This window comes from Mustela putorius, unplaced genomic scaffold, assembly GCF_011764305.1.
Source record: "Mustela putorius furo isolate JIRA1106 unplaced genomic scaffold, ASM1176430v1.1 tig00003962_pilon_pilon_pilon, whole genome shotgun sequence".
In the NCBI taxonomy this organism is placed as follows: Eukaryota; Metazoa; Chordata; class Mammalia; order Carnivora; family Mustelidae; genus Mustela; species Mustela putorius.
In genome coordinates, this window is record NW_025422106.1 from 3,342,695 (window position 1) to 3,357,520 (window position 14,826).

The 14,826-nt window shown below is 49.4% G+C and overlaps 1 protein-coding gene and 1 long non-coding RNA gene across 3 annotated transcripts in view; one reads left to right on the forward strand and one right to left on the reverse strand.

Annotated features, from left to right (window-relative positions):
* Nucleotides 1–351: 351 nt before the first annotated feature.
* LOC106007073 lies at nucleotides 352–10,847 on the reverse strand. 2 transcript variants are annotated; one of them, XR_001181590.2, is made up of 3 exons: nucleotides 10,641–10,847; nucleotides 8,729–8,817; nucleotides 352–1,442 (listed from the first exon to the last, which is right to left on the reverse strand). It is a non-coding gene; the product is annotated as an uncharacterized LOC106007073 (long non-coding RNA). The 2 variants fall into 2 exon arrangements; XR_001181592.2 differs by lacking the exon at nucleotides 10,641–10,847 and adding an exon at nucleotides 10,191–10,363.
* B4GALNT2 (beta-1,4-N-acetyl-galactosaminyltransferase 2) overlaps nucleotides 10,384–14,826 on the forward strand; it is a 50,421-nt gene continuing 45,978 nt past the window's right edge. The window contains 3 exon segments of the mRNA XM_045070066.1: nucleotides 10,384–10,665; nucleotides 10,762–10,831; nucleotides 10,935–11,013. Of these exon segments, the coding sequence (XP_044926001.1) occupies nucleotides 10,500–10,665; nucleotides 10,762–10,831; nucleotides 10,935–11,013 (315 nt within the window). The 5' untranslated portion in view covers nucleotides 10,384–10,499.

A 14,826-nucleotide genomic window follows, 5' to 3' on the forward strand; every position in this document is an offset into this window, starting at 1 on the left:
TTTTGTGTTTATGTAGTGAACTTAGATTGACCCTGCCCCTCCCAGAGGAACTTACTTGCAAAGCCTAGATACAAGGGCGGGTCAGGCCAGGTGAAGACATCCAATCAGTGGGGCACGCATATATCTACTAGGGTAAATTGAAATTCAATTGGCCACCTGTGTGTTACCTAGCAGTTTTTTCTGTGTGTGGCAGACCTAGCATGACTGTGCAGTTTTCTCTGTGTATTGCAATCTCATTGGCCACCTGTGTATAGCCCGGCTAAACTACCTCTATAAAAGTCTGTGAGGCTGGGAGGGGTCACCTCTTTGCAAGAGAGGGCCCTGACCGGTCAGTTGATTCTCGATGCTTGGTGTGAAATAAAGCTTTGCTTGACCTCTTTGTATCAGCCTCGCTCCTTTGATTATGGACCCTAATATGCATTAATGATCACTCCCATGTTCACAGGTCAGTGGGGCACCTGGAACAGCTCTTCTCACATGTCTCTCGTATTTCTGGAACCAGAACATCTTTTTCTCTTGACAGTGGTAGCAGTCCAGGAATATGAGTAGACCCACGCAATGCGTCAGAAGTCCTGGGCTCATTCTGGCATGCCCTCCCTTCTGCTCCTACTCCCCTGGGCCAATCCCAACACCAGCAGAGTAGGGAAGGATACTCCACGTCCAGCAGGAGGACCCACAGGGTCCCGTCATGGAGGGCACCCATCCACGGAGCGGTGAATCACTGAGAACTATCATGCCATGGACTCTATGTGGTCTGTCCCTCCGCATCTGGACCTAAGGAGGTCCATATGACCCCACTCTCTAGATTTAGGACACTGCCGAGAACACACAAAAGTTGAAGACTGAAAGTGTACATTTGATTTAGTAATGCAAAGGTCATGGGGATCTTAGCAGACGCCATTCTTCTGACACTCTGGAGGGGCGTCCTTGACAGAGACATTGAGGCAGGTGTGGCTGGGGGAGGGATGAGGCCAATGAGGTCAGACAACTCTTCAGAGAAATCTGGCTGCAGAGGGAGGAAGGAGAATAGTGGCTGAAGAAAAAACTGGGGAGAAATTTTCTTTTCTTCATGAGGCGTGAACGTGTTTACAAATTGCCTGAAGGGGTCCAGGAGAGAAGGAGAAACTACCAGAAGCCCGGGGAAGGGAGTCTGGCTCACAGGTGTCGCAGATGATCCAAGCTCATGCTGTTTTCCTCTTCCTCTGTCCTCTCTACTGTGGAAAGACGTGGGCAGCAGCTCCTCTCATGGGGAGAGTGGGGCAGACCCTCTTCCTCTTACCTGTCTCACGGCTCCCGGAGCACACATACTCCAAGTTCCTTCCAGCGCCAGCTCCAGGGCAAGCTATAGAAGTGTGTGGTGCAGAGAGAGAAGGACCTGATGTTTCAAATCCCCTTCCTAAGAGTGGATGTTCCAAGCTGGGACTCTATGTCCGTCAGGACTCCTGGAAAAACAGAACCAGAAAACCATAGGACATGGTTTATCTCTCTGTAAGAGAGAAGACTCACAACCAGGGGTTGTCTCCTGTCATGATTGATGCTGTGAAGCCTCAGGATGGGCAGTCGGCAAGCTGGAGACCGAGGAGAACTCACAGGGGAGCTCCAGTCCAAGTCTGAAGGCCTGAGACCCAGGAGAACCGGTGGTGGGAGCTCCGGTCTGAGTCTGAGGGTGGGAGAGGACTGATGTCCCAGCCTGAAGCCAGTCAGAGGGGACATTCTCTCTCACTCAGCCTTTTCGTTCTCTTCAGGCCTTCAGCAGACTGAGGCCCGCCCACCTCTGCTTCCCTCAGTCCACAGATTCAACTGGGAATCTCATACAGAAACAGCCCACCAGACACAAGTATCCGAACACCCAGGGGCCCCTGTGGAGCTGACACAGAAAAGTCAGTCAGCGCAGATTCCAAACAATCCGGGCATTCAGAGCCAAGGTTAGAACTGGCGGTGCTTGCTTTCAAGGGGAAATGGTGTTGCGGGAATTCTGGATTCGGTCTCCCTACACATGTCTTTCTTTGTTTCTGGGGAAGACCTCATTCCTTGTTTACTCAAGAAATGAGTATCAGTGGGAAGTCTAGAATGATGTTCTGGCGATCAGGGCCACTGAGCTCCTATGCTTTGCAGCTCAGCAAGCTCAGCGCAAGGGTGTGTTTTTTCTGTGTCGTGTAAGGGCACACACAGCCCAGGGAGGCGTATTCAGGTGCAATTATGCCTGGAGAGAGAGCGAGAAAGTGCACAGAAGACGGCATGGAAAGATGTTCTGATGATATTTCAGAAGGGTGTGAAGGAGTGGATGAAATGGCATTAAAGAGACTTTAGAAGCTTACAGATGTTAGCGAATAAGTATGGATTAGTGGATAGCATTTACTCATGTGTCAAGCATAGAAGGTGCTTTACTTGTACGAACTTTTTATATTCTTTTTTTTTTAAGATTTTATTTATTACTTATTTGACAGACAGAGATTACAAGTAGACAGAGAGGCAGGCAGAGAGAGGAAGGGAAGCAGGCTCCCTGCTGAGCAGAGAGCCCTATGCAGGGCTCGATCCCAGGACCCTGAGATCATGACCTGAGCTGAAGGCAGAGGCTTTAACCCACTGAGCCACCCAGGTGCCCCAACTTTTCATATTTTTTTTTTTTTTAAAGATTTTATTTATTTATTTGACAGAGAGAAATCACAAGTAGACGGAGAGGCAGGCAGAGAGAGAGAGGAAAGGAAGCAGGCTCCCTGCTGAGCAGAGAGCCCGATGCGGGACTCGATCCCAGGATCCCGAGATCATGACCTGAGCCGAAGGCAGCGGCTTAACCCACTGAGCCACCCAGGCGCCCAACCAACTTTTCATATTCTTAACAGCTTTGTGAATGAGGTCCCATTACCATGATCACTTGATCACATGATCACCCAGTATCCGATCACAGATCATGTGATCACAGATCACGGATAAAACCCCTGAAGCACGGAGAAGTTAAAGGACTTGCCCAAGGTCGCACAGCTACAAGGTACACCCGGAATTTGGCTCCAGAATCTATGCTTTTATCCCCTTGACTACCTTAATTGACTGCTCCTTAATAAAGTGAAAGAAATGCAAATTCCTCCCAAAAAGGGAGGAAATTAGATGAAATCTTTGAGGATGAAAGGCACAACACAGGGAATACCATTGCCTTGCATGGTGACAGGTTACACTCGTGCCCTCGTGGTGAGCAGCGCATGAGGTAGAGACTTGTGGAGTCACTCAGGAATAATTTGTGTTTTAGTAAGTAATGGGGTTTTTGATTATTGATGACTTGTTTAGTTATATATTTATTTACTTATTTATAGAGCACAAGCAGGAGGAGGGGAAAAGGAAAAGCAGGCTCTCTGCTGAGCAGGGAGCCCGACCCAAGGCTGGAGGAACTGGGGATCATGATCTGAGCTCAAGGCAGAGGCTTAACTGACCAAGCTACCCAGGTGCTCCTAAGAATTGTGAGATTTATTTAAGAGAAATGTATGACCCTGGATTAAGTTTATAAAGTGATGGGATTTTTTTTTATTCTTATTTTTAAAAAATATTTTATTTATTTATTTGACAGACAGAGATCACAAGTAGGCAGAGAGGCAGGCAGAGAGAAGAAGGGAAGCAGGCTCCCCACTGAACAGAGAGCCCAATGCGGGGCTCGATCCCAGGACCCTGACATCATGACCTGAGCCGAAGGCAAAAGCTTTAACCCACTGAGCCACCCAGGCACCCTGATGGGACGTTTTAAAAAAGAACTTAAGATTTACTACATTTTATCCTGTTTAATTGATTAGGGTTTCCTGGGTAGATCAGCACTTAGAGACATTTTGCTTGTCTGATCAGAAGTGCTTGAAAGAGAGAAAAAAGTGAATAGAAATATGTTCCCCTTAAGAACGCAAGTACAGGGTGCCTGGGTGGTTCAGTGGGTTAAGCCGCTGCCTTCGGCTCAGGTCATGATCTCAGGGTCCTGGGATCGAGTCGGGGAGCCTGCTTCCCTTCCTCTCTCTGCCTGCCTCTCTGCCCACTTGTGATCTCTCTCTGTCAAATAAATAAATAAAATCTTAAAAAAAAAAAAGAACGCAAGTACAGGGGCGCCTGGGGGGGCTCAGATGGTTGAGCCTTTGCTTTTGGCTTGGGTTATGGTCCCAGTGTCCTGGGATTGAGTCCTGCATCCGGCTCCCTGCTTGGTGGGGAGCCTGCTTCTCCCTCTCCCTCTGCAGCTCCCCCTGTTTATTCTCTCTCTCTATCAAATAAATAAGTAGAATCTTTGAAGAAAAAAAAAACACAAGTATAGGCGGTCCGATGGTTTGACTTACAATTTTTTTGACTTTATGGTGATACGAAGGCAATATGCATTCAGTAGAAACTGTGCTCCAAATTTTGAATTTTGGTCTTTGCCCCGGGCCAGCAATACATAACCCAATGTTCTCTCATGATGCTGGGTGGAGGTAGCTCCCCGTCCACTATCTGATTGTCAGGGCAAACAACTGAGAACCTGTAATCATTCTCTGCCTATATGGCTGTTGTGGGTTGCATTTTCAGTACAGTATTTCATAAATTACAGGAGACATTCAACACTTTGTTATAAAAGAGGGTTTGTGTTAGATGATTTTGCCCAGCTGCAGGCTGACGGAAGTGCTCTGAGCACATGTCACCTAGGCTGAGCTATGATGTTCAGTAGGTGAGATATATTACATGCATTTTTTTAAAGATTTTATTTATTTATTTGACATACAGAGATCACAAGCAGGCAGAGAGGCAGGCAGAGAGAGAGGAAGGGAAGCAGGCACCCCGCCGTGCAGAGAGCCTGATGCGGGGCTCGATGCTAGGACCCTGGGATCATGACCTGAACCAAAGGCAGAAGCTTTAACCCACTGAGCCACCCAGGCACCCCTATTACATGCATTTTTGACTTAGGATATTGTCAGTTTATGATGGGCTTACTGGATGGAACCCCACTGAATGCTGAGGAAATTCTGTAGAAATGTTTTAGGGAATTTAATTAAATAAGATTGTTGTGGAAAAGAAGACTATCTAACCATCCAGAGAGCTGGGCTTCCTTCCTATGGTGGGAGGTCCCCCGATAGTTTGTTGCTAGGAACTGACTGCCCAGCCAGGGTCCAAATTCCCCAGGCTCCTCTGATCAGTGGAAGGGAGTAGAAGTTATGTGTCCCTTTCGGAACAAAGAGGACATTTATCTGGCTTATCTTTTCCATGAGTTTCTTGGGATAGAGTCAATAGTGCCATAAAACAAGCCTTTAGTCTCAGGCTCTTTGGTTGAAAGTCCAACTGTGGTAAAGCAGATCTAGGCTGGGCTCAGCTAGGGAACTCTGCTTTCGGCTACTGGTCGTGGGTTCCAGGTGGCTCTGCTTCCTGGCTTTTCTTCTGGAGCTACAGCTGAAGGGACAATATCTGTCTGGGACAGTCTCTTCTAATGGCAGATTGCCGGAACTCAGGAGATAAAGCAGATTCACACAAACATAGTGCAGCCTTTGCTAACATCCATTTGGCCAAAACAGGTGTTATGGCCAAGCCTCAGGTGGTAGCTGGGGCCCACCAGGAGGCAGGGCAAGGGTGTGATGTGTAACTCTTACAGGGGAACAAAGCCTCAGAAGTGATCAGTCAGCAAATAATAAGATCTGTTCATTGAAAACAGAGCTTGCACTTGAGACTTCACTAAATTCAATATTAATTTAAACCCTAGCAATCGCAAAGAGACTTCTCAAAGCACAAAAGCTTCCCTTCAAATAATAATTGCTAACACTTACTGTGGAAATATCACTTCCTGGACACTGAAGTACTTTACATGTATCAACTCACTTAATTCTTTTTTTTTTTAAAAAAAAGGATTTATTTATTTATTTTAGAGAAAAAGAGAGGGGGTGAACAGGCTGGGGGGTGGTGGAGATGTTGGAGGAGGTGGACAGATGCAGAAAGAGAGAAAGAAGAGAGAAACAGACTCCCTCTTGAGCACCAAGCTCAACCCGGGGATCAATTCCACAACCCTGAAATCATGACCTGAGCCAAAATCAAGAGTCAGATGCTCAACCAACTAAGCCACCCAGATGCCCCATCGACTCACTTGATTCTTAAAGCAACTTCTCAAGATAGGTACTATTATCTACATTTTTACAGCTGAAAGTACTGAGGCACAGAGATGTTCAGTAACTTGTCCAAGGTCACAGAACAGGTAGGGGGCAGGAGCAGAGCTAGGCTCTAGAGTTCATATTTTTAAATTTTTTAAAAATTATTTTTTCTGGAGTTTGTCTTCTAACCAGTATGCCATACTGCCTCTTGAAGGCATCCAGACCATTCAGAAGACATCTGAGAAGCAAGCAATCTGCAGCCTCTCAAGTCTGTGTTCCCTTTTGCCCTGGTCCGCATAAGTCAAGGTCAAGGTCAAGCTGAAGCCAATAGGGCAGCATCCTGTCCTGGCTTCACTGTTCCAGATGTGGCTCTACTTCTTCCTGACTTTCTTTCTGTCTCTCACAGGACACCAGGCAGCAGGGCAGGTGGGGGGCTTCCTGACCGACAGAGGAGGTACCAGTCCCTCTGGGTCCCCCAGCAGGGCTCTGAGATTCACCTTCTTCATGTGAGAGTGAGACAGACCAACACCCAAAGCCTACTGTTGTCCTGAGCATCGCAGGATCTGGTAAGATCCCTTCCTTCCTTTCTCCGGCAGACAGTTTTTGAGTATTAACTACGAACCAGCTCTTGTGCAAGGGGATACAACGGTGAGCAAAACAGAAGGGGTGCTGTTTTTCAGGGAACGTGGGAACCAGGCAGCAGACACACATACACGCGTGCACGTACTCACATGTGACTACACAGGCATAAGAAAATCCTGGGTGCTGCAGAAACACCAAAAGAGGAACCTGACCTGGTCTGGAACAGGCCTCTCTGAGGAAGTGACATTTAACCAGAGGCTGAAAGTAAAAGCCAGGCAACAGAAGCATAGGGGGTGTGGCGGAGTCTCTGGGGGAGAGGGAAAGGCATGTGAGCCCTGGAACAGCCTTCACAGCTCCTTGAGATCCTAGCTCAGTCTGTTGAGGACCTTCCCCCTTGGAGGGTCTAAGTTCGTGCCCTCATAACTTAATTCTTAGTCTCAAGCAAATGATACCACTTCCTTTTCCTGTGGGATCATGACAAGTACGTGTTGGAGAAGGTAGGTGACCAAGAGGATGTGACCTTTGGTTGACCTTCAGGCTGAACCTGAGCAATTAGGAGTTCCTTCTCCCCTCTCCTGGCCCTGGAATATATGCTCTGTGCACTGCCCCCACAGCGAGGGCTGTTCCAAAGACCACCTGAACAGTGCAGGCGACCAAACACAGTTTAAGGCCCCTGTGGTATAAACTGTTTTTTAAAGATTTTATTTATTTATTTGACAGACAGCTTGAGAGGAACACAAGCAGGGGGAAGGGCACAGCGAGAAGCAGGCTTCCTGCTGAGCAGGGAGCCCAGTGGGATGCAGGGGCTCGATCCTAAGACCCTGAGATCATGACCTGAGCCACCCAGGCCAGGCACGCACCCTGCCCCCACCCCGCGCATATAAACTTTACCAGCCTGGGGAGGAGATGCACAGAGCTTCTTGCCTGCAGTGGACTGTGTTCTGCAAGTTCCCTCTTTTTAAAATCTTTTTTTTCTTTTTTTTTTTTAAGATTTTATTTATTTGTCAGAGAGAGAGAGGGAGCGAGAGCGAGCACAGGCAGACAGAATGGCAGGCAGAGGCAGAGGGAGAAGCAGGCTCCTTGTTCGGAGCCCAATGTGGGACTCGATCCCAGGACGCTGGGATCATGACCTGAGCCGAAGGCAGCTGCTTAACAACTGAGCCACCCAGGCGTCCCAAGTTCCCTCTTTTTAGAACTGCCACCCACCCATCTGGAATGGTCCTCTTTTTCTTCCATCTCTCCTTGTCTCCCATGTTTGGGGGACATGAAGTTTGGGAATGAAGATCAGAGTGTTTCATCCCTACCCCTTCTGTCCCCTGAACACCTGAACTTCTTTTTTCTTCCAACACACATTTATTGAGCATGAGCAAGGAAGGGCTGGATTTGGGGAGGGGGGCGAGGAGTGTCTTCGGGTAAGAAAGTCCTGGGCTCCAGGACTTATTCTGAGCCACCTTGCCCCGTGTGGAGCTCTGGGAGTTCCAAAATGAATAGGACCCAGTCACCTTTCCCTGGAGCTAAGAAGTGGCTATCAATCACCAGCACTTTGAGACGGTGTCAGAAATCATCTGACTTCCTTCCTTGCTAAGCTCCCCTCCTCTTGGCCAAGAGCACTGTTTTAATTGGACCAGGATGCAGAGCTGGCTGAATCAGTCTTTCACAGAACACCTTTGAGAAGGCTTGCATAGGACACCAGGATCTGCCGGATGCAGGTGAGGTCCTTGCCGGCCACTCCAAGCTTCTTCCCGAAGGGACAAGCAGAAAAGAGCCTGATTATCAAAGATAAAGAGTTTGGCCATTGGCCAAGTGACACCAGTGGCAGAGAGGTTTGTCCTGGGACCTGGGAGTGGCTGGAATGACCAAGCACAGAGGTGACTTAATTACTTAACAACCTACCAGTTTGTTCAAGTGGTAGCCTGCTCCGGGCCCACAGCTAGGGAGACGTGGAGGTCACATCCTGGTGGTAAATAGTAACTGGCCACAGTGACGAAGCCTGAGGTCACCCGCAGGGAGAGGCTATCCCCGGATCAACCCCAGGCAGCATCTGGAGTAAGATGCACACCAGCCCGACCACCTACCCATCCGTGCTCCAAGTGGTGGTCAGGGGCCATCTCTCCTCTTCCCCTCAGGGCAGCAACGAACACCAACCAGGGACCACAGCCTGCCTCTGCCACATAAAGCTTGGTGTTAGAGCTCCTGGCTGGTTGGGCTGAAACCCAGCAAACATGACCTCACTTAGCTAACTTGCCAGGCAGAAGTTATAGTTGAATGAACCCAGACCCCACTTCTGAGTCCTGAGAAAAGTCCTCCTGTTTAGGGGTGCCTGGGTGGCTCAGTCTATTAAGCGTCTGCCTTCAGCTCAGGACCTGGGCCTTGATCCCAGGACCAGCAGGATCCAGGGAGCCTGCTGCTCCCTCTCCCTCTGGCTGCTGCTCCCCCTACTTGTGCTCTCTCTCTCTGTGTCAAATAAATAAATAAAATCTTTAAAAAAAAGTCCTCCTGTTTAGGCGAAGCTGGTGAGGCAGGGGGGTACAGCAAAGCCAACCCGGATCCCCCTTTAGAGACCCAGCTCCTGGGAGCAGGTCCTAGCTCCATCATGGGCCACAAAACTTTGAACAAATCATGAAATCTTTCTTGGGCTGGGTTTCACATCCGAAAGGCAGCGCATGGCATTATCACAAGAGTTGAATTAAGGAGGATAATGTATGTGACAGTCTTTTATAAGCAATGAGGTCTCTGTACTACCCGCACAGGGTTAAGTAGAATTGCTTTCCTGATTAGTCTTGTCCAGGAAAGCAGAACATCTCTTCCCCAGCTGTTTCTAGAAAGCAGTCATCTGTATTGCTACCTCAGTACTCCCCTCAGGCAAGGTTGTCTTTTCTGCTGGCTGCAGAGAAGCTGGGAACTGAACTTGTGACTCACCTGTACCGAGATTGTAACTCCCTTTGGCATTTCTTTCTACGCTTTCTGGACTTACCTGGTTTGACTGATGGGAGTACCATTTTTTTTTTTTTTTTTAATTTGCACGGCGTTGTATTGTATACATCTGTCTTAAATCCCTTTTGGGACACAACAGGGTGTAATGAAGTACATCCTATATCCAAATAGAAACACCAGTCCTTTGGCAAGACTTTGCCTGCTATTGTTTTGTTTACTTAAAAAAAGGTAGGTTTTGCAATGCGGTCTAGGTCATGGTAAAAACACAATACAAGCCCACTGGTCCTGCCATATCTTCATCTGAAATGCACCGGGCACTGGTGGCCACACAGGTGTGTTAGGGGGATTCAACCCACTCCAGCTTCCCACCCCCGCGTCTCGTGCCTGAACAGTCCCTGTGGGGGTGGGGAAGGGATGGAGGCGGGGCAGAGGCAAAACCCGGCGAACGGATATGTGAGCTGTCCGCGGGGCCCCGCGACTCGGGGTTCGCCGGCACCCAGCTTCCACCGAAGGAAGAGGGAGGGGCTGCGGTGGTCGGGAGGCTGGACTAGGGGACCGCACGGATTGTGTCGCTATGTGAGGGGGAGACAGAAGTCCCTTTACCAGCCTAGGAGGAGAAGAGGTCCCAGATACAGGCTGGAAGATGGCCGGAGAAGGGCGGGGTGGGGAGCGGCGCTGCAGCCTGGAGCGGGAGCGCTCGGCCTCGGGACGTGCAACAAGGACCCGCCCCGACAGCCCCGGGAGGAGGGAGGAGCGAGCGACGCTGTGACCGCGCTCCTGTCCCGCCTCCTCCAGCCCCTGCCTATTCGGGGTTCGGGGTACGCGCTCCATCTGCGCGGTCCCCGGCAGAGAGGGCCCCTCTGTCCACTTGGTCCCCCGACGCGGCGGAGACTGGCCGGCTCGGGACAGAAAATGCTCCACTCGCCGGGGAGGTGGGGGCGCTGCTCAGTCGCCCGGATGCGGTTCCCACCCCAGCCCCTCCACCTCCTGGCTGGTCACCCCACTTTGCGTCAGTTTCCCCGTCCTAAAAGTGGGGTTAATGACTGTACTCACTCTCCTCTTAGGGCCGTTGTGACAAGTAAGTGGCACAACGCAAAAAAAGCGTGTAGCGCCGAGAAAGTCCCTAACAAGTATCACCAGCGGGGGCTGTGGGCCTTCTCTCCACCTTCTCCAGATCCCCAGGGCGTGGGCCCGTGTAGGATTCGGGGATCCCCAAACGACGACACCGACGCTCTGGCGGACGGGTATACGGCTGGGCGCCCGGCGGGAGCGGGGGGGTTGGCGGGGGTTGGCGGTGACGTGGGAGGGGACCGACCGGGACTCTCCTCGTTTCCTCCACCTGCCCAGTTCCCAGGAATTTGCCTGGGGCAGTCGGCGGGGTGGCCGGGCCAGCGCCAGGCGGCGGTTTCGGGATGACTTGGTGCAGGTGAGTGTCCGGGGCGCAGAGAAAAGTGGGCGGTGGGCCCTGGGCGATGAGCGCGCCGCGGGGACACCGCGGTCTCTGGACTGAGCCGGACCTGTCCTCCCACGTAGCGCGGCGGGAAGGGGACAGGACGCCGTTTCGAGCCCCTGCTCTTTCTCGATCGCCGCATCCCAGGGCACCCTGATTTTACAGTCGGAAAATTGGACATGGAGGTTGCCTCTGGTCCCGGGGAAGGTGTCGCTCGGGTGTCCCAAACGTGGGAATCGGGCGGTGCCTGGGTGGCTCAGTGGGTTAAGCCTCTGCCTTCGGCCCAGGTCATGATCCCAGGGTCCTGGAATCGAGCCCCACGTCGGGCTCTCTCCTTGGCGGGGAGCCTGCTTCTCCCTCTCTCTCTACCTGCCTCTCTGCCTACTTGTGACCTCTCTGTCTCTCTCTGTCAAATAAACAAATAAAAAATCTTAAACAAACAAACAAACAAACAAACAAACGTAGGAATCGGTCGGCTTGGGACGCGGGCGCTCCACCAGGGGACCACGGGCTCCCGGCGGACGGGAAGCTGAGGTCGCTCAGAAAACAGCCGGAGCAGTCTGGGAGTTTAGAAAGTCGGATTTCAGACGCCCGGGGCGCGCAGCCTCGAGGCAGAGTGGGCGTCTGTCTGTTCCAGAACCCGGGAGCAAAGGAGCGGGAGGACTCGAGGAACAGTCACGGGGGCGGAGGGGGTGGTGGTGTGGCGGGCAAGGAGACGTGGAAGTCTGCTTTAATTTTTACAGCCTACAAAAAAGGATCAAAATACATTCTGTGCCTTTTTACGCCCAAAGTTTATTTTCTTTGTATTTTTCAATATTAGAGCCATTATTAAACACTGACAAGGAAATCCTCTTGCGAATCTTGCAAAAGAGTGTTCGTGCGATGGATGATGAATGCTTTATAAGCATTCGCACGAAGCCGGGGTTCTACGGAGGATGTGGCGAGGGGAAGGGAGGCAGCCCCGCGTGCAGAAGTGTTCCGGCTTCCATTCCATGTTTCCTCTCCCTCCCCAGCATCCCCCACCCCTCGTTTCTTAATGTGTGACTGAGCAGTCCCGGTATCAGGCTGGGTGCCAACGAATTTAAAACTGGCAAGGCCTTGGCAGGTTTGACTTTTCCTTCACACATGGACAGCTGGAAGGCCCAAGAGGTCTTGGTTTTAACTGACATTGTTTGCTGTGGTTATAGCCCTGATCTTAAGGCAGCTGGCCTGCGCGGCCATGGGGGGAGCTAATCTTTCTTTCAACGAATTTTTTTTAACTTTCGCTTGCCTCTTTATGACTCCCCCCCCCCTTTTTTTTTTTTAAGATTTTATTTTGACAGAGAGAGATCACAAGTAGGCAGAGAGGCAGGCAGAGAGCAAGGGGGAAACAGGTGATCCTGGCTCTATCTCCTGACCCTGAGATCATGAGCTGAGCCTGAGATCATGACCTGAGCCGAAGGCAGAGGCATAACCACTGAGCCAGCCAGGCTCTCCTTTATGATTCTTCTAAAAAGTACTCTTTACACCCAACCTGAGGCTCAAACTCAGGACCCAGAGAGCAAGAGTCCCAGTGCTCCACTTACGGAGCCAGCTAGATGCCTCTAGTTTGTCTGTCTGTTTCTTTCTTTCTTTCTCTGCCTTGTTCCTTCCTTCCTTCCTTCCTTCTTTCTCTCTCTTTTTTTCTTCCTTTCTTTTTAAAATAAGAAAATGTGAGATTTGGGGGCACCAGGGTAGCTCAGTGGGTTAGGCACCCCAGACTTAATCTCAGCTCAGGTGGTGATCTCAGAGTGAGTTGAGCCCTATTGGGCGTGGAGCCTACTTAAAAAAAAAAAAAAAAAGTCTGATTTTGGAATGGGTATTTTTGTTTTTGTCCTCTAGAACAGGCTAGTCCACTTGACACATGCTGCCAACCCCAGAAATGTTCGTTACAGTGTCAGGTGCTAAACTCAGTAAATTGGTGAATTCATCTCATTTCATACACTGTGGATCACTTTTTTTTTTTTTTTCAAGACAGGGGTGGGGGGGCAGGCTTCCTGCTGAGCAGAGAGACTGATGCGGGGCTCGATGTGGGGGGGGGGGCTCGATCCTAGGACCCTGAGACCATAACCTGAGTCGAAGCCAGAGGCTTAACCCACTGAGCCACTTTGGCGCCCCTGTGGATCACTTTTTTTTTTTTTTTTTTAAGATTTTTATTTATTTATTTGACAGATGAGATCACAAGTAGGCAGAGAGGCAGGCAGAGAGAGAGAGGAGGAAGCAGGCTCCCCGCTGAGCAGAGAGCCCAATGTGGGACTCCATCCCAGGACCCTGGGATCATGACCCGAGCCAAAGGCAGAGGCTTTAATTGTGGATCCCTTTTTGATTAGGTATAGACCCTGTTCTAGATTGACTCTAGATTCTCCCTGTGGAGAATATTCTCTTATTATGTCCACTCTACAGTTGTGGAAATTGAGGAAAGAAGTCGCCCAAGGAATGCATCGGAAGGAGCAGATTGGAATTCAGCTCCATTTGAGACTAAAGCTGATGCTTTTCAATTGCTTGAGACATTTTATTTGTAATATTTCACTCAACAAATGTTTGATAATCTGCTCTTTGCTAGGCATTGTGCTGGGTACTAGGAACACAGCTGTCCTCACCTCTTGGAGAAGTGGTAACTTCAGCATATTTCATTCCCAGCTGTTCTTCTTCTTCTTCTTCTTCTTTTTTTTTTTAAGTAGCCTTCACCCTCAGCATGGAGCCCAACGTGGGGCTTGAACTCACAACCCTGAGATCAAGAGTCCGATGCTTAAGAGTCAAATGAATAATGGACTGAGCCACCCACCTGCTCCTCTTAGCTATTTATTTTTAACACCCCCTTCCTCTACAGGACAGAATTATTTGCAGTAATAATCATGTAATAATAATATTCTCTTGCTTCTTCCATTTAAAGACAACTGAAGTAAACTGTAATTCCTAAAGATACCAAAATTGGACAAACTATTTTAGGTATGAATTAAAATGGGTGCTTACCGAACAAAATATTACACTTGGCAGTTTGTGCCGTTTGGCTGCTTTAAATCTTAAACACTAATGAAAAATCAGTGGGCACACACACATAATGACAGAATTGAGGTGACTGAAGTTTGGTTTACTCATCTTTAAATTAGATGACAGGGAGGGGTTCCTGCTGGGTGGCTCAGTGGTTAAGCGTCTACCTTTGGCTCAGGTCATGATCTCAGGGTCCTGGGATCGAGTCCCGCATTGAGCTCCCCGCTCAGCGGGAAGCCTGCTTTTCCCTCTCCCACTCCTCCTGCTTGTGTTCCTTCTCTCGCTGTGTCTCTCTCTGTCAAATAAATAAATAAAATATTTTAAAAAATACAATAAAATAGATGACAGGGAGATAGAGGAGGGATTTGCTTCATTCATTCCACGCATGGACCTGGTATTGTGGTACCTCTGGGTCTACCCCCTAGGGGCTTAAAAAAAAAAGTGTGCTATTCATGTGTGTTTCACATCTGCTGCTTAAATGGAGGAATAGGTAAGACCACATGGTTTACAACCAAGCTGCGCCCTAAGCCAGTTTCAACTATTTCTCCATTTACCCCGGTTGCAAGCTTACCTTTGAAAGGAATGTATGGAGCTGAGCCAGGTGTGTGTTGGGAGCCAACTATGTAACTGAGTTGTTTAGATCAAATTCCATGAAAAATATGATTTTTCTAAAGGATAAGCAATAAATGGTGCTGTTTTGAAGCTCATGTATATTATTAAACTGTCATAGTAAGTGACATAGACATAAAATAGCATTTTTGTCTCAGAAGCTTTTACACT